General features: G+C 54.6%; 4 protein-coding genes across 4 annotated transcripts; all 4 read right to left on the bottom strand.

Annotated features, from left to right (window-relative positions):
* Positions 1–337: 337 nt before the first annotated feature.
* LOC127951904 (fibroin heavy chain-like) lies at positions 338–3,142 on the bottom strand. Its single transcript, XM_052550041.1, has one exon. It carries the CDS (start codon positions 2,947–2,949, stop codon positions 502–504), a length of 2,448 nt encoding a protein of 815 aa, XP_052406001.1. The 5' UTR covers positions 2,950–3,142; the 3' UTR covers positions 338–501.
* A 7,263-nt stretch (positions 3,143–10,405) lies between these two features.
* Positions 10,406–14,655, bottom strand: LOC127951903 (fibroin heavy chain-like; the record flags this gene model as incomplete). Its single annotated transcript, XM_052550040.1, has 1 exon — positions 10,406–14,655. A coding segment is annotated over one exon (3,174 nt), but the record flags the coding sequence as incomplete, so codon positions are not given.
* Positions 14,656–14,657: 2 nt separating this feature from the next.
* LOC127953091 (fibroin heavy chain-like) lies at positions 14,658–16,448 on the bottom strand (the record flags this gene model as incomplete). Its single annotated transcript, XM_052551985.1, has 1 exon — positions 14,658–16,448. A coding segment is annotated over one exon (1,791 nt), but the record flags the coding sequence as incomplete, so codon positions are not given.
* A 2-nt stretch (positions 16,449–16,450) lies between these two features.
* LOC127953090 (fibroin heavy chain-like) lies at positions 16,451–18,175 on the bottom strand (the record flags this gene model as incomplete). The annotated part of the gene is made up of 1 exon (XM_052551984.1): positions 16,451–18,175. A coding segment is annotated over one exon (1,725 nt), but the record flags the coding sequence as incomplete, so codon positions are not given.

Below are 18,175 nucleotides of genomic sequence, written 5' to 3'. Positions count from 1 at the left end.
TTATTAGGACGACTGTTTAAGAATCAACGTCTCTTAGAAACATGCCATCTTTAATGTATTGCCTCAAGAATCACAAGAACTTATGGAACCAATTTCAGCATTCATGAAAGGTTTCTAGAGCACCAAATCGGCATAATACAATGACTTCCAACTGGAATAATGGCTGCAGACTATTCAGCTACCCAAGAATAAATTTAAATACACAAAACAGTTCTTTTAAATTGGCAAAAAAGATAGATCATAATTTGCTAATTGTCCAGTACTCGGGGAGAGGAACTTACAGCACTGATGCCAGAGAGCGGTTATGTGAGAGCAAAATGATACCAAACACAAACTCTTCAAATCAAGCAATTTTTTATTTATTTGAGGTGATAGTAGTGGTAGAGAGAGTCAGAAAATCTTTCTAAACAGTTTGAGCAAACAGGGAAAACATGACATCTGAACAAAAGCATTGGAAAAGATCCCCAGAAAGTATTATGCAAAATTCCCATGAACATGTCCCTAAAGGCGACATTGACCTTTGCCACATCCCCGACACTTCCCTTGACCACTTCCCTGTCCTGCTCCTGCTCCAGCGCCGCTTCCCTGTCCAGCTCCTGCGCCACTTCCCTGTCCGGCTCCTGCGCCACTTCCCTGTCCTGCTCCTGTTCCAGCACCCTGGCCATAGCCGCTTCCCTGTCCGGCTCCTGCCCCAGCGCCGCTTCCCTGTCCGGCTCCTGCCCCAGCGCCGCTTCCCTGTCCGGCTCCAGCGCCCTGGCAAGCGCCGCTTCCCTGTCCTGCTCCAGCGCCCTGGCCATAGACGCTTCCCTGTCCAGCTCCTGCGCCCTGGCCATAGCCGCTTCCCTGTCCTGCCCCAGCGCCACTTCCCTGTCCTGCTCCTGCTCCAGCGCCACTTCCCTGTCCTGCTCCTGTTCCAGCACCCTGGCCAGCGCCGCTTCCCTGTCCTGCTCCAGCGCCACTTCCCTGTCCGGCTCCTGCCCCAGCGCCGCTTCCCTGTCCTGCTCCTGCCCCAGCGCCGCTTCCCTGTCCTGCTCCAGCGCCGCTTCCCTGTCCTGCTCCAGCGCCGCTTCCCTGTCCTGCTCCAGCGCCGCTTCCCTGTCCTGCTCCAGCGCCCTGGCCAAAGCCGCTTCCCTGTCCTGCTCCAGCGCCCTGGCCATAGCCGCTTCCCTGTCCTGCTCCAGCGCCCTGGCCAGCGCCGCTTCCCTGTCCTGCTCCAGCGCCCTGGCCAGCGCCGCTTCCCTGTCCTGCTCCAGTGCCGCTTCCGTGTCCTGCTCCTGCTCCAGCGCCGCTTCCCTGTCCAGCTTCTGCGCCCTGGCCATAGCCGCTTCCCTGTCCTGCTCCTGTTCCAGCACCCTGGCCAGCGCCGCTTCCCTGTCCGGCTCCTGCCCCAGCGCCGCTTCCCTGTCCGGCTCCTGCCCCAGCGCCGCTTCCCTGTCCTGCTCCAGAGCCCTGGCCAGCGCCGCTTCCCTGTCCTGCTCCAGCGCCCTGGCCAGCGCCGCTTCCCTGTCCTGCTCCAGCGCCCTGGCCATAGCCGCTTCCCTGTCCTGCTCCAGCACCCTGGCCAGCGCCGCTTCCCTGTCCTGCTCCAGCACCCTGGCCAGCGCCGCTTCCCTGTCCTGCTCCTGCTCCAGCGCCGCTTCCCTGTCCTGCTCCTGCTCCAGCGCCACTTCCCTGTCCGGCTCCTGCTCCAGCGCCCTGGCCAGCGCCGCTTCCCTGTCCTGCTCCTGCTCCAGCGCCGCTTCCCTGTCCTGCTCCAGCGCCGCTTCCCTGTCCTGCTCCAGCGCCGCTTCCCTGTCCTGCTCCAGCGCCGCTTCCCTGTCCTGCTCCTGCTCCAGCGCCGCTTCCCTGTCCTGCTCCTGCTCCAGCGCCGCTTCCCTGTCCTGCTCCTGCTCCAGCGCCGCTTCCCTGTCCTGCTCCTGCTCCAGCGCCGCTTCCCTGTCCTGCTCCTGCTCCAGCGCCGCTTCCCTGTCCTGTTCCTGTGCCCTGGCCATAGCCGCTTCCCTGTCCAGCTCCTGCGCCGCTTCCCTGTCCTGCTCCTGCTCCAGCGCCGCTTCCCTGTCCTGCTCCTGTGCCCTGGCCATAGCCGCTTCCCTGTCCAGCTCCTGCGCCGCTTCCCTGTCCTGCTCCTGCGCCGCTTCCCTGTCCTGCTCCTGCGCCGCTTCCCTGTCCTGCTCCTGCGCCCTGGCCATAGCCACTTCCCTGTCCTGCTCCTGCTCCAGTGCCGCTTCCCTGTCCTGCTCCAGCGCCCTGGCCAGTGCCGCTTCCCTGTCCCGCTCCAGCGCCGCTTCCCTGTCCAGCTCCTGCGCCCTGGCCATAGCCGCTTCCCTGTCCAGCTCCTGCGCCCTGGCCATAGCCGCTTCCCTGTCCAGCTCCTGCGCCCTGGCCATAGCCGCTTCCCTGTCCTGCTCCAGCGCCCTGGCCATAGCCGCTTCCCTGTCCTGCTCCAGCGCCCTGGCCATAGCCGCTTCCCTGTCCTGCTCCAGCGCCCTGGCCATAGCCGCTTCCCTGTCCTGCTCCAGCGCCCTGGCCATAGCCGCTTCCCTGTCCAGCTCCTGCGCCACTTCCCTGTCCAGCTCCTGCACCCTGGCCATAGCCGCTTCCCAGGCCATAGCCGCTTCCCTGGCCAGCACCCTGCCCTGCACCCTGACCAAAGCCGCTTCCCTGACCTGCGCCCTGGCCATAGCCGCTTCCCTGTCCTGCGCCCTGTCCCGCGCCCTGGCCATAGCCGCTTCCCTGGCCAGAACCATTTCCATGGCAAGTTGCCTGACCTCTTCCCTGGCCACGCGGTTCACTGCATGCAAAGCCACCGGTGGTTGGGCAACATTTCTGTGTGGCAGGACACTGGCCATCATTGAAACAGCTATCAGCACAGAGTGGGATCATCTCCGGTATGGGACATTGACCTGGCTTCACTGCATGAACACAGATAGTCAGCTTTAGTTTGTGCATATAGACCAGAGATCCTTAAATCTGGACTTCGAGATCCACATTCCTGCAGAGTTTAGCTCCAACCCTAGTCAAACACACCCGAGCATGTTAATCAGTGCCAGTCAATGTCTTTGGGATCATTAGAAAAATCTGAGGTAGGCGGCTTTGATCAGGGTTGGTGAATGGCAAGTTTTATCTAAAGAAAGAATTCCATTCCAAGTCAGTGGTTCTCAATTCCAGTCATGGAACACACTTAACACACCGGATTGAAATCATCAGCTTGTTGGTCCAGTTCCTGGATCTCTCTCCTGACAAGCTGATGATCACAATCTGGGGTGTTAAATAAGGGGGACATGCAAAGGGATGGCTTTAGCAAGGGACGAGCAAGGGGTCCCCGGGACTGGAATTGAGAACCACTGTTTGAAGCATTATTCCTTTTTATTTTGTAAATCCATCCGGTCCTTAAAGCCATCCCAAGGGATGATTTCAATCCGACTTTAGAGAACAACTAAAGGCAAACTCTCTGCTTAGGACTTACATTGAATCCAGAGTGTTACTAGTATGTGTGTGTGTGTGTGTGTGTGTGAGTTTAGCCTTAGCATCGATTATTAACTGAAACTCACTGAAAACAGGCAGCACGCAAACAGGCCCAAATTCAAATCGACAGCATTTGTGCCCTCCAGGGCAGTCTTCATCAGAGGAACAGCCTCGATGGGATGGTTCGACCATCAGCCTCTCCGGACAGAAACCATCCACTAGAGAATTCAAGAGGATTATAAGGGGAGTGCGGTTTCACCATTTGTAAATCTGTGGTTTTGCAATGGGTCTCAAACCGAAATACAAAGTTTATGCATTTGTCTGCTTCATATCAAAAGCGGTTTAAAACCTACTACTCATTCATAAGCGATGTTAACTATTTTCAAAGACTGAAAGTCACTCATTTCTGCATTTCTTCAGGTTCTGTAATGAAATTAACAGATCTTTTCACCTGTGGTTCGTCTTTGAATAGCGCAAGCTATGCTGAAGTATCCAAACAGACAGAAAAAAACAGCAATCAACGAGAAATACATTCGAGCTGTCATCCTCCCAGCCTGTGATCTCTGCTGGAAAATGCAGTGAATCGGTGCGTCAGGACAAGCAGACAGCAAAGAACACAAAACTAAAACGATTACTTGTTGCTGCAATACCAACTTCTGTAAAATGGGATTTTAAAGATTGAAGGAAAACAGGTTAATTCCAACCCTGATCAAACTCACCTGCCTGTAGCTTTCTAGTAATCTGAAATGCCTTGATTAGCTTGTTCAGGTGTGTATGATTGGGGTTGGACCTGCTGAATGCTACGTTCTAGCCATGTCATAAATTTACACTGGGTACACGCCAGAAGATAATCGGTCTGATTTTGGGCCGATTTCTCCCCTTCCGACAATCATAGCTATGTCCCGATTATCTTGACTGTTCTACAGATTATGTTATCTGATTTTCTCTTGCCGTGAGGTGTGTTAAGAGTGTCCGAATCTGATCGGAAGAACATCGGAGACGCCCCGATCGCGAATCGTAAATATTTAACACGTTTAATATTTACGATCAGAATCCTGATGTGTGGGGGGGAAGCCCGAGGAAAAATGCGTGCACGCTCTGGAGATTATCACGTGAAACGAAACCGTATCCAATCAGAAAGCGAGATGATGGAAGACTGAAGCCGTCATGGCGCAGCACAAAGTGAAATTGTTGCGGACAGCAGAGATGGAGGATCATCTTGTTGATTTGTGGCAACAGCACAAATGTTTATACGACGTGTCGTGTATAAAATCATTCCAAACACTATCATTGCAATTTCTTCCTGCATTTCGTCCGCCATGATTATTCTGAAGTCTCGCGAGATTTCCTGTGTTCAGTCGAGACTCTGGTTGAAAATCTGTTTGTGTGGTGCACTGTCTTTGTCACATCAGACAGACCGAAGCGGTGCGTGCCGGTTCTTCTAAATCTTTTTTTTTTTTTCTTAAAATTATCCAGAACAAAATTTACAACAGTAAATGTACAAGAGTGTGCAAACCATTTATTCAGTAAATCAACAACTGTATTAAAAAAAAATTACAAGTCTTGTTTTTATTAACGATGTTCTCCAAACTGGTGCGGTAGTCCTCAAGTCTCCTGAAGAAAATGGATGAAATTTGGCTTGAACCGATACCTTACCCAAAATAAGTTATTACATTCATCTGAACGCATACGTATCAAAGTTATTTTACTGGGAAGCAATACTTTTTCCATTACATTTTGCACATCCACCCAAAAAACAAAAATTCATATAAACACAATTACAAAATACATGTATAATATAGACTCCTGTTCCATTGACCAAACAAATCGCAGGGATAATCAAGATCCAGATTAAATCTCTAACACACTTTAGCCACATATACCGTTAAATAGGGCTGTCACGATAGTAGATTTTTCATATCACGGTTATTGTGGCCTTATCGATATACTATAGAAACCTTGGGGGGGCGGTAGTCAAATTATTTTTTGTCTTTCAGTTTGTCCTTTTTTACCCAACGAACAGAAGGATAAACGCAGGACACAATACTCTGGCTTTCTCCATCTTCTTTGTAGCTCCTATGAAATATCAAGAGAGAAAATATGGTCAAGTTCAACAGTGAGGAATAAATATTTATGGTAACTCCTTACAATGAGATGGTTTGTTAACATTAATGTATTAATTAACATGAACGAACAGTGAACAATACGTTATTTTTATTGACAAACAAAGATTAATAAATTGTGCAGAGTCATTCATTGTTCATGTTAGTTCACAGAACATTAATGTTTACAAAGACAACTTGAGATTTTATTAATTCATAAGCTAATGCTGAAATTAGCATGAACTATGTGCTGTGGAAATATTGTTCATTATTATTTGTCATTTATATGTTAACTAATGAACCTGATTGAAGAATGACCGCAGATGAGGCATTAAGTGCATGGCACTGCGACCAACTTAACATTTTACAAGTTTAACGTAGCAATGTGTTTGCTCAGCTTTTCGTAGCTACGCACAGGCCATATTGATTGAAAATACAAAAACAAGACGAGCAAAGAAAACGTGGTACTTATTAAATAAAATCACCCTTTACTTAAATGTAGGAACACAGACAACCGCTGTTAACAGTCTAGGACTAGAAAAAGAATGGCAACTTACTCTGAGAAACACTGCTCTCCTCAGAGTGGCTGTGTCTTCTTGTGTGACAGGTGCCAGCGTTAAGACACAATACTGCCACCTGGGAGCTCAACCAGGTAGTGGCGCTGGAGTATTAACGTGGTGTAATCATAACGGAACTGTTCATATAAAATATTGCGGACATGCTAATATCGGTATATTGGACACCCCTACCATGAAACATTTTAAATAAAGCCTCTTACTTTATTTAAACCGTATTTTTCACAAACACGCCAAGCTTTATTCCAATTATAAGTCCACAATAAGCTTTTGACCTGTAACATCGGTTATGCTATTCCTATATTTATTAGGACGACTGTTTAAGAATCGACGTCTCTTAGAAACATGCCATCTTTAATGTATTGCCTCAAGAGTCACAAGAACTTATGGAACCAATTTCAGCATTCATGAAAGGTTTCTAGAGCACCAAATCGGCATAATACACTGACTTCCAACTGGAATAATGGCTGCAGACTATTCAGCTACCCAAGAATAAATTTAAATACACAAAACAGTTCTTTTAAATTGGCAAAAAAGATAGATCATAATTTGCTAATTGTCCAGTACTCGGGGAGAGGAACTTACAGCACTGATGCCAGAGAGCGGTTATGTGAGAGCAAAATGATACCAAACACAAACTCTTCAAATCAAGCAATTTTTTATTTATTTGAGGTGATAGTACACTGTTAGAAAAAGAGGTACAATACAGGTCCATTTTTGTTCCCTAAGGTACAAACTTTGCATATGTACCCTTAAAAGTACAAAAATGTATCTTTAAGGTACAATTGTGCACCTTTAAGGTACAATTATGCACCTTCCATTGTACATTGTGAGCTTTTCGAGGTGTAAGGTACATATTTGTCCCTTACATATTTGTACCTTAATGTTTAAATATAAAATGGCAGGAATTAGTGGATGCTGAAAATGTCATCTCTCAATATAGAAACACAAGTTAACCTATACTATCAAACTCAATAATGTCAAACTAAATTAACTGTGAAGTTTTGAGATATGGGCATATTTGAGATATTTTTTTTTTTTTTTTTTGTGAAATGTCCCTTTGAATCATTTTTAATCATGTTAATGAGGATTATGTAATCATTTATATTCACAAACAGTATTGAAGAATTTGATTTTCAAACCATTTACCCTATTTATATTAGAATAAAACAGACAAATAATTGTTAACGCTTTAAGTTGTGTTCTATTGAAAGGATCTAGCTACAGGCTAACCAGAGTTTGACTCGGCGGAAGCATAAATATTGCAGCGCGGAAGGATACATGAGTGAATCGACAGTGATCCAACTGTCAGTCTCTGTCAGTGTCGATCAAAGGTGGGAGGATGGCCCTTCGACATTTATCAACGGAAGATTTAATCACGGAGTTATTTACTTTGGGGACAGAGGTCACTGAAGAGGAGAAAAGTTAATTCAAAGGTAAAGTATTTGAATTTTTAATCAGTGTTTGTGGTGTTAATTCAAAGTTGGAAGTTAACTTTTACTGTTAATGTTAGTGCTAGCCAAGTTCATACTCTGTCAACATTAGCTAGCTAGACTCACGTTGACGATTGCCATTATTAACGTTAACTAGTTAACGTTAGTTAAAATATTATTATATAATAATAGCATAAATAAATATTATTATTATAAGTAGCAGTACTATCTTGGCTACAGTTCACCATCGAGCTAACGTTAACTTCTCGGCGGCAAAAACACTTCTCATCCAACTCTGCAGCCGAAAAGTTAACGTTAACGTGAAATATTAAAATATTTCAGAGCAAAAGACTAATGGGCGGCAAAAACGTTTTTTCCACATCATTATAGCTTAGCTGTAAAACTACTGCGTCAGAGTTGGATGAGAAGCGTTTTTGCCGCCGAAAAATCTTTTGTTCTGACTTATGTGAGCTAGCTGGACTGCGTCAGAGGAGAACGATAAAAAAAAAAAAAAACATTTTTGCTGCCCAACAGTCTCTTGTTCTGGAATATTTTAAAGCTAAAGCAAAGCCATTTGGGCGGAATGTGACTATCGATAGCCAGTGACTGTTTGAAAGTATGATTTAGTCTTTAAATATGCGGTTTATTTATAAAGACAGCGTCTATTTAAAAAATGTGTTTCGCCGATCTCGGAGACATGAGCTCCACATGATCAGCGGGAGCTCCATCATTATGTATCCGCCGAGAGCAGCCTCAGCTCGGATAGACCTTCTGACATTTGCCGCTGGCTCTGATGTCTCTAGTGGTTCAAGATAAAATGTAATTCGTTTGGGGTAAAGCGAAACGTTTCTTATCTTTGTCCTTTATTCAATTAATCTATTAATATGTATATATATATATATATATATATATATATATATATATATATATATATATATATATATATATATATATATATCAGTGGCGTAGGCAGAAATTGTATTTTGGGCGGGCCATTAAAAAAGTGGGTGGGCCTATAGTTTTTCCTAGAAAAAATATGACTTAAATAACCTTAGAGAGTGGAAAAAAGAATAGAAAAACTGCAAAAACAGTTACACCTTTATTTTGCAATATTCGGCAAAGGCAATAACAAAACACTGTCTAATCATCATGTTCAACCAACAGAGCTCAATAAAGGCTGGACAAACCACCAGCATAGACAATAACCTGTCTATTTCATTCAAGTTACTCAGCAGTGCAGACAGTTCACCCGAAAATATAGGCTAAAAGTAAAAGAAATTAAAATAATGAAAACTCAGCAGAGCATGGTTTGAAATAAATAACAACACGCTCCCTAATTTCTGTTAAATCAACCATATACAATGCAATGGTGGAAATTAAACTTTTGTGCCAAAAAAATAGCAACTCATTTAAACAATGTAGAAATACTTTCAGATTGGGTTGTGAAGGTGGTTCATCTATTGCAGTTAGATCGGCGGGTAAACCCGCGTCAGGCTGACCGGGAGAGAGCACTGGCACTGCCGCCAGGGAGCACGCGGCGGCCGCCACCGGCGCCTGACTAGCCTTCTTGTGGGTTAATGAGTCTGAAGAGCTGGGCTGGGTGGACTCGACAGATGAAGGCAGTGGCGTGTCTTCTTCCTCAACTCTTTTTTTTTAATTTAAATAAAACATTAAAGAAACTTGTTTAGCCATTATTATGGCGATGTTAATACATTGGCTAAAGGCCGCCAGAGCCCGCCGCTCAGAGAGTCTTCCTGTCGCCCTAGCAACCATAGCAACCAATTAGGCCTAGGTTCAGGAGGGACGCTTTCTACAACTTGCTTCAACAATTCCATTTTATTCGGAAAACAAATTAAACACACACACACACCAGTCAACAATAAATCAGGTTTATATTAATATATTTTCTTAAATACATTTGAATAATAAAAATAAACTAAAAATGTATTTTAATCAAACTTGCCTGGGCGGGCCAGTGAGTAATGTGGGCGGGCCAGTGCCGCCCTGGCCCATTACTGGCTACGCGCCTGATATATATATATATCGTTAGGTCCTTTTTATTCCTGAAATATGAAATTTTGTCATGAAGCTCTGGTTGACTGCTCACCGACAGCATCAGTTGTTTCTCCATGTTGAATGAGTGACTCCTAGCAGGCTCCTGATTGGTTAACGCGGCGCGAATTGACGCCCAAGTTCAAATTTTTCAACTCGGGCGGCAGACGCGAATTCGCGTCAAACGCTTAAATGCACAAAAAGCACCATTCGCGCGAAACGCTCAATTCGCGTCATTCGCGCTAACTAGACTCGAACTTTTTCCCCATTGACTTACACTAACGTTACAGTCTGCCTTTTTAAATTGTTGTATGTTGTTACCAAAGTGGTGGTTAACATTGCTGTTTTTCTTTTCTCTTTTGTCTAGATAATGATGTTGATGGAGAAGCAGTGGACTATGGATTGAGTGAGAGGATGATTTCATGCCTCTTTGAGGGGTCGTTTAAGAAGCAAGCCAAATTCAACCGATTTGTTCAGCAGTGGAAAGAAAACGTGAAACTAACCCTCGAGCCTGTCCCGGTACATTCAGAGAAGGCTACAGCAGATACATACTGTGTCGATGATAAACTGTTTGTTAGTATGGGGCATTTATGTTAAGCTGTGTTGGGAGGGCTGTAGAGGGTTGTGGATGAGCTCAAAGCTTGTGTTTTTTAATCCAGAACACATCAAGTGTCATTTAGTTTATCCGTTATTTGACTCTCTTTACTTTGGTGTGGTGTGCTAAAGTGTTTTGCTTGGTCTTTGATAAAAAACTCATGTTTTTCTGCACTATATTGCTGTTCTTATTAGTGATGTTCATGAAATTGAAAGAAGGAAAATATAAATGGTTCCATTGTATTTATTCTCTGATATCGCTGTTCATTTTGTTTTTGGAGTGGCAGTAAGTTGTCAGTTTGTCAGTGAAATGCTTCTTAAAAAAATGTAATAAATTATTTTTAATGTTTTTATATCAGACATGACATCCTAAACATTGTTACATTTTATTTTGGGTTGTTACATTGTATGGTTGTGAGATGAATTATTATTGAATCTGTGAATTAAACTGTTTTCCATTTAAGGACTAAAATAAATGTCTTAAAATGCAGTTAGTTGTTGTTTGCCTTCATTTTCTTTCACTCCTTAGGGAATAAAAAGGAACTTTTTTGCCACCTAAAGGTACAAAATGGCTTTGTCACTGGGGTGGTACCTTAATGGGACAAAATTGTACCTTTTTCCAGAGGTACTTTATTGTACCTTTGTCTAAGGTACATTATTGATCCTCAAAGGTACAGTATTGGCCCTTAGAAGGTACAAAAAAGTAAGGTACAAATTTGCTCCTCTGACTCAAGGTACAATAATGTACCTTTGAGGGTACCACCCCAGTGACAAGATTTTGTTCCTTAAAGGTACCGTTTTGTACTTTTTTTTCTGAGAGTGTAGTGGTAGAGAGAGTCAGAAAATCTTTCTAAACAGTTTGAGCAAACAGGGAAAACATGACATCTGAACAAAAGCATTGGAAAAGATCCCCAGAAAGTATTATGCAAAATTCCCATGAACATGTCCCTAAAGGCGACATTGACCTTTGCCACATCCCCGACACTTCCCTTGACCACTTCCCTGTCCTGCTCCTGCTCCAGCGCCCTGGCCATAGCCGCTTCCCTGTCCTGCTCCAGCGCCGCTTCCCTGTCCTGCTCCAGCGCCCTGGCCATAGCCGCTTCCCTGTCCTGCTCCAGCACCCTGGCCATAGCCGCTTCCCTGTCCTGCTCCAGCGCCGCTTCCCTGTCCTGCTCCAGCGCCCTGGCCATAGCCGCTTCCCTGTCCTGCTCCAGCGCCGCTTCCCTGTCCTGCTCCAGCGCCCTGGCCATAGCCGCTTCCCTATCCTGCTCCAGCGCCCTGGCCATAGCCGCTTCCCTGTCCTGCTCCAGCGCCCTGGCCAGCGCCGCTTCCCTGTCCTGCTCCAGCGCCCTGGCCAGCACCGCTTCCCTGTCCTGCTCCAGTGCCGCTTCCGTGTCCTGCTCCTGCTCCAGCGCCGCTTCCCTGTCCAGCTCCTGCGCCACTTCCCTGTCCGGCTCCTGCTCCAGCGCCACTTCCCTGTCCTGCTCCTGTTCCAGCACCCTGGCCAGCGCCGCTTCCCTGTCCGGCTCCTGCCCCAGCGCTGCTTCCCTGTCCGGCTCCTGCCCCAGCGCCACTTCCCTGTCCGGCTCCTGCCCCAGCGCCGCTTCCCTGTCCGGCTCCAGCGCCCTGGCAAGCGCCGCTTCCCTGTCCTGCTCCAGCGCCCTGGCCATAGACGCTTCCCTGTCCAGCTCCTGCGCCCTGGCCATAGCCGCTTCCCTGTCCTGCCCCAGCGCCACTTCCCTGTCCTGCTCCTGCGCCACTTCCCTGTCCTGCTCCTGCTCCAGCACCCTGGCCAGCGCCGCTTCCCTGTCCTGCTCCAGCGCCACTTCCCTGTCCGGCTCCTGCCCCAGCGCCGCTTCCCTGTCCTGCTCCAGCGCCCTGGCCATAGCCGCTTCCCTGTCCTGCTCCAGCGCCGCTTCCCTGTCCTGCTCCAGCGCCCTGGCCATAGCCGCTTCCCTGTCCTGCTCCAGCGCCCTGGCCATAGCCGCTTCCCTGTCCTGCTCCAGCGCCGCTTCCCTGTCCTGCTCCAGCGCCGCTTCCCTGTCCTGCTCCAGCGCCGCTTCCCTGTCCTGCTCCAGCGCCCTGGCCAAAGCCGCTTCCCTGTCCTGCTCCAGCGCCCTGGCCATAGCCGCTTCCCTGTCCTGCTCCAGCGCCCTGGCCAGCGCCGCTTCCCTGTCCTGCTCCAGCGCCCTGGCCAGCGCCGCTTCCCTGTCCTGCTCCAGTGCCGCTTCCGTGTCCTGCTCCTGCTCCAGCGCCGCTTCCCTGTCCAGCTTCTGCGCCCTGGCCATAGCCGCTTCCCTGTCCTGCTCCTGTTCCAGCACCCTGGCCAGCGCCGCTTCCCTGTCCGGCTCCTGCCCCAGCGCCGCTTCCCTGTCCGGCTCCTGCCCCAGCGCCGCTTCCCTGTCCGGCTCCTGCCCCAGCGCCGCTTCCCTGTCCGGCTCCTGCCCCAGCGCCGCTTCCCTGTCCGGCTCCTGCCCCAGCGCCGCTTCCCTGTCCTGCTCCTGCTCCAGCGCCACTTCCCTGTCCGGCTCCTGCTCCAGCGCCCTGGCCAGCGCCGCTTCCCTGTCCTGCTCCTGCTCCAGCGCCGCTTCCCTGTCCTGCTCCAGCGCCGCTTCCCTGTCCTGCTCCAGCGCCGCTTCCCTGTCCTGCTCCAGCGCCGCTTCCCTGTCCGGCTCCTGCTCCAGCGCCGCTTCCCTGTCCGGCTCCTGCCCCAGCGCCGCTTCCCTGTCCGGCTCCTGCCCCAGCGTCGCTTCCCTGTCCGGCTCCTGCCCCAGCGCCGCTTCCCTGTCCGGCTCCTGCCCCAGCGCCGCTTCCCTGTCCTGCTCCTGCCCCAGCGCCACTTCCCTGTCCGGCTCCTGCTCCAGCGCCCTGGCCAGCGCCGCTTCCCTGTCCTGCTCCTGCTCCAGCGCCGCTTCCCTGTCCTGCTCCAGCGCCGCTTCCCTGTCCTGCTCCAGCGCCGCTTCCCTGTCCTGCTCCAGCGCCGCTTCCCTGTCCTGCTCCAGCGCCGCTTCCCTGTCCTGCTCCAGCGCCGCTTCCCTGTCCTGCCCCAGCGCTGCTTCCCTGTCCTGCTCCAGCGCCCTGGCCATAGCCGCTTCCCTGTCCTGCTCCAGCGCCGCTTCCCTGTCCTGCTCCAGCGCCCTGGCCATAGCCGCTTCCCTGTCCTGCTCCAGCGCCGCTTCCCTGTCCTGCTCCAGCGCCGCTTCCCTGTCCTGCTCCAGCGCCGCTTCCCTGTCCTGCTCCAGCGCCGCTTCCCTGTCCTGCTCCAGCGCCCTGGCCAAAGCCGCTTCCCTGTCCTGCTCCAGCGCCCTGGCCATAGCCGCTTCCCTGTCCTGCTCCAGCGCCCTGGCCAGCGCCGCTTCCCTGTCCTGCTCCAGCGCCCTGGCCAGCGCCGCTTCCCTGTCCTGCTCCAGTGCCGCTTCCGTGTCCTGCTCCTGCTCCAGCGCCGCTTCCCTGTCCAGCTTCTGCGCCCTGGCCATAGCCGCTTCCCTGTCCTGCTCCTGCTCCAGCGCCCTGGCCAGCGCCGCTTCCCTGTCCTGCTCCTGCTCCAGCGCCGCTTCCCTGTCCTGCCCCAGCGCCGCTTCCCTGTCCGGCTCCAGCGCCCTGGCAAGCGCCGCTTCCCTGTCCTGCTCCAGCGCCCTGGCCATAGACGCTTCCCTGTCCAGCTCCTGCGCCCTGGCCATAGCCGCTTCCCTGTCCTGCTCCTGCCCCAGCGCCACTTCCCTGTCCGGCTCCTGCTCCAGCGCCCTGGCCAGCGCCGCTTCCCTGTCCTGCTCCTGCTCCAGCGCCGCTTCCCTGTCCAGCTCCTGCGCCGCTTCCCTGTCCTGCTCCTGCTCCAGCGCCGCTTCCCTGTCCTGCTCCTGTGCCCTGGCCATAGCCGCTTCCCTGTCCAGCTCCTGCGCCGCTTCCCTGTCCTGCTCCTGCGCCGCTTCCCTGTCCTGCTCCTGCGCCGCTTCCCTGTCCTGCTCCTGCGCCCTGGCCATAGCCACTTCCCTGTCCTGCTCCTGCTCCAGTGCCGCTTCCCTGTCCTGCTCCAGCGCCCTGGCCAGTGCCGCTTCCCTGTCCCGCTCCAGCGCCGCTTCCCTGTCCAGCTCCTGCGCCCTGGCCATAGCCGCTTCCCTGTCCAGCTCCTGCGCCCTGGCCATAGCCGCTTCCCTGTCCAGCTCCTGCGCCCTGGCCATAGCCGCTTCCCTGTCCAGCTCCTGCGCCCTGGCCATAGCCGCTTCCCTGTCCAGCTCCTGCGCCCTGGCCATAGCCGCTTCCCTGTCCTGCTCCAGCGCCCTGGCCATAGCCGCTTCCCTGTCCTGCTCCAGCGCCCTGGCCATAGCCGCTTCCCTGTCCAGCTCCTGCGCCACTTCCCTGTCCAGCTCCTGCACCCTGGCCATAGCCGCTTCCCAGGCCATAGCCGCTTCCCTGGCCAGCACCCTGCCCTGCACCCTGGCCTGTCCTGCTCCAGCGCCGCTTCCCTGTCCTGCTCCAGCGCCGCTTCCCTGTCCTGCTCCAGCGCCGCTTCCCTGTCCTGCTCCAGCGCCGCTTCCCTGTCCTGCTCCAGCGCCGCTTCCCTGTCCTGCTCCTGCTCCAGCGCCGCTTCCCTGTCCTGCTCCTGCTCCAGCGCCGCTTCCCTGTCCGGCTCCTGCCCCAGCGCCGCTTCCCTGTCCGGCTCCAGCGCCCTGGCAAGCGCCGCTTCCCTGTCCTGCTCCAGCGCCCTGGCCATAGACGCTTCCCTGTCCAGCTCCTGCGCCCTGGCCATAGCCGCTTCCCTGTCCTGCTCCTGCCCCAGCGCCACTTCCCTGTCCGGCTCCTGCTCCAGCGCCCTGGCCAGCGCCGCTTCCCTGTCCTGTTCCTGCTCCAGCGCCGCTTCCCTGTCCTGCTCCAGCGCCGCTTCCCTGTCCTGCTCCAGCGCCGCTTCCCTGTCCTGCTCCAGCGCCGCTTCCCTGTCCTGCTCCTGCTCCAGCGCCGCTTCCCTGTCCTGCTCCTGCTCCAGCGCCGCTTCCCTGTCCGGCTCCTGCCCCAGCGCCGCTTCCCTGTCCGGCTCCAGCGCCCTGGCAAGCGCCGCTTCCCTGTCCTGCTCCAGCGCCCTGGCCATAGACGCTTCCCTGTCCAGCTCCTGCGCCCTGGCCATAGCCGCTTCCCTGTCCTGCCCCAGCGCCACTTCCCTGTCCTGCTCCTGCGCCACTTCCCTGTCCTGCTCCTGCGCCACTTCCCTGTCCTGCTCCTGCTCCAGCACCCTGGCCAGCGCCGCTTCCCTGTCCTGCTCCAGCGCCACTTCCCTGTCCGGCTCCTGCCCCAGCGCCGCTTCCCTGTCCTGCTCCAGCGCCCTGGCCATAGCCGCTTCCCTGTCCTGCTCCAGCGCCGCTTCCCTGTCCTGCTCCAGCGCCCTGGCCATAGCCGCTTCCCTGTCCTGCTCCAGCGCCCTGGCCATAGCCGCTTCCCTGTCCGGCTCCTGCCCCAGCGCCGCTTCCCTGTCCGGCTCCTGCCCCAGCGCCGCTTCCCTGTCCGGCTCCTGCCCCAGCGCCGCTTCCCTGTCCTGCTCCTGCTCCAGCGCCGCTTCCCTGTCCTGTTCCTGTGCCCTGGCCATAGCCGCTTCCCTGTCCAGCTCCTGCGCCGCTTCCCTGTCCTGCTCCTGCTCCAGCGCCGCTTCCCTGTCCTGCTCCTGTGCCCTGGCCATAGCCGCTTCCCTGTCCAGCTCCTGCGCCGCTTCCCTGTCCTGCTCCTGCGCCGCTTCCCTGTCCTGCTCCTGCGCCGCTTCCCTGTCCTGCTCCTGCGCCCTGGCCATAGCCACTTCCCTGTCCTGCTCCTGCTCCAGTGCCGCTTCCCTGTCCTGCTCCAGCGCCCTGGCCAGTGCCGCTTCCCTGTCCCGCTCCAGCGCCGCTTCCCTGTCCAGCTCCTGCGCCCTGGCCATAGCCGCTTCCCTGTCCAGCTCCTGCGCCCTGGCCATAGCCGCTTCCCTGTCCAGCTCCTGCGCCCTGGCCATAGCCGCTTCCCTGTCCAGCTCCTGCGCCCTGGCCATAGCCGCTTCCCTGTCCAGCTCCTGCGCCCTGGCCATAGCCGCTTCCCTGTCCTGCTCCAGCGCCCTGGCCATAGCCGCTTCCCTGTCCTGCTCCAGCGCCCTGGCCATAGCCGCTTCCCTGTCCAGCTCCTGCGCCACTTCCCTGTCCAGCTCCTGCACCCTGGCCATAGCCGCTTCCCAGGCCATAGCCGCTTCCCTGGCCAGCACCCTGCCCTGCACCCTGGCCTGTCCTGCTCCAGCGCCGCTTCCCTGTCCTGCTCCAGCGCCGCTTCCCTGTCCTGCTCCAGCGCCGCTTCCCTGTCCTGCTCCAGCGCCCTGGCCAAAGCCGCTTCGCTGTCCTGCTCCAGCGCCCTGGCCATAGCCGCTTCCCTGTCCTGCTCCAGCGCCCTGGCCAGCGCCGCTTCCCTGTCCTGCTCCAGCGCCCTGGCCAGCGCCGCTTCCCTGTCCTGCTCCAGTGCCGCTTCCGTGTCCTGCTCCTGCTCCAGCGCCGCTTCCCTGTCCAGCTTCTGCGCCCTGGCCATAGCCGCTTCCCTGTCCTGCTCCTGTTCCAGCACCCTGGCCAGCGCCGCTTCCCTGTCCGGCTCCTGCCCCAGCGCCGCTTCCCTGTCCGGCTCCTGCCCCAGCGCCGCTTCCCTGTCCGGCTCCTGCCCCAGCGCCGCTTCCCTGTCCGGCTCCTGCCCCAGCGCCGCTTCCCTGTCCGGCTCCTGCCCCAGCGCCGCTTCCCTGTCCTGCTCCTGCTCCAGCGCCACTTCCCTGTCCGGCTCCTGCTCCAGCGCCCTGGCCAGCGCCGCTTCCCTGTCCTGCTCCTGCTCCAGCGCCGCTTCCCTGTCCTGCTCCAGCGCCGCTTCCCTGTCCTGCTCCAGCGCCGCTTCCCTGTCCTGCTCCAGCGCCGCTTCCCTGTCCGGCTCCTGCTCCAGCGCCGCTTCCCTGTCCGGCTCCTGCCCCAGCGCCGCTTCCCTGTCCGGCTCCTGCCCCAGCGCCGCTTCCCTGTCCTGCTCCTGCCCCAGCGCCACTTCCCTGTCCGGCTCCTGCTCCAGCGCCCTGGCCAGCGCCGCTTCCCTGTCCTGCTCCTGCTCCAGCGCCGCTTCCCTGTCCTGCTCCAGCGCCGCTTCCCTGTCCTGCTCCAGCGCCGCTTCCCTGTCCTGCTCCAGCGCCGCTTCCCTGTCCTGCTCCAGCGCCGCTTCCCTGTCCTGCTCCAGCGCCGCTTCCCTGTCCTGCTCCTGCTCCAGCGCCGCTTCCCTGTCCTGCTCCTGCTCCAGCGCCGCTTCCCTGTCCTGTTCCTGTGCCCTGGCCATAGCCGCTTCCCTGTCCAGCTCCTGCGCCGCTTCCCTGTCCTGCTCCTGCTCCAGCGCCGCTTCCCTGTCCTGCTCCTGTGCCCTGGCCATAGCCGCTTCCCTGTCCAGCTCCTGCGCCGCTTCCCTGTCCTGCTCCTGCGCCGCTTCCCTGTCCTGCTCCTGCGCCGCTTCCCTGTCCTGCTCCTGCGCCCTGGCCATAGCCACTTCCCTGTCCTGCTCCTGCTCCAGTGCCGCTTCCCTGTCCTGCTCCAGCGCCCTGGCCAGTGCCGCTTCCCTGTCCCGCTCCAGCGCCGCTTCCCTGTCCAGCTCCTGCGCCCTGGCCATAGCCGCTTCCCTGTCCAGCTCCTGCGCCCTGGCCATAGCCGCTTCCCTGTCCAGCTCCTGCGCCCTGGCCATAGCCGCTTCCCTGTCCAGCTCCTGCGCCCTGGCCATAGCCGCTTCCCTGTCCAGCTCCTGCGCCCTGGCCATAGCCGCTTCCCTGTCCTGCTCCAGCGCCCTGGCCATAGCCGCTTCCCTGTCCTGCTCCAGCGCCCTGGCCATAGCCGCTTCCCTGTCCAGCTCCTGCGCCACTTCCCTGTCCAGCTCCTGCACCCTGGCCATAGCCGCTTCCCAGGCCATAGCCGCTTCCCTGGCCAGCACCCTGCCCTGCACC

Source organism: Carassius gibelio, chromosome B3, assembly GCF_023724105.1.
Source record: "Carassius gibelio isolate Cgi1373 ecotype wild population from Czech Republic chromosome B3, carGib1.2-hapl.c, whole genome shotgun sequence".
In the NCBI taxonomy this organism is placed as follows: domain Eukaryota; kingdom Metazoa; phylum Chordata; class Actinopteri; order Cypriniformes; family Cyprinidae; genus Carassius; species Carassius gibelio.
This window is presented reverse-complemented; position numbering and strand designations above follow the sequence as displayed.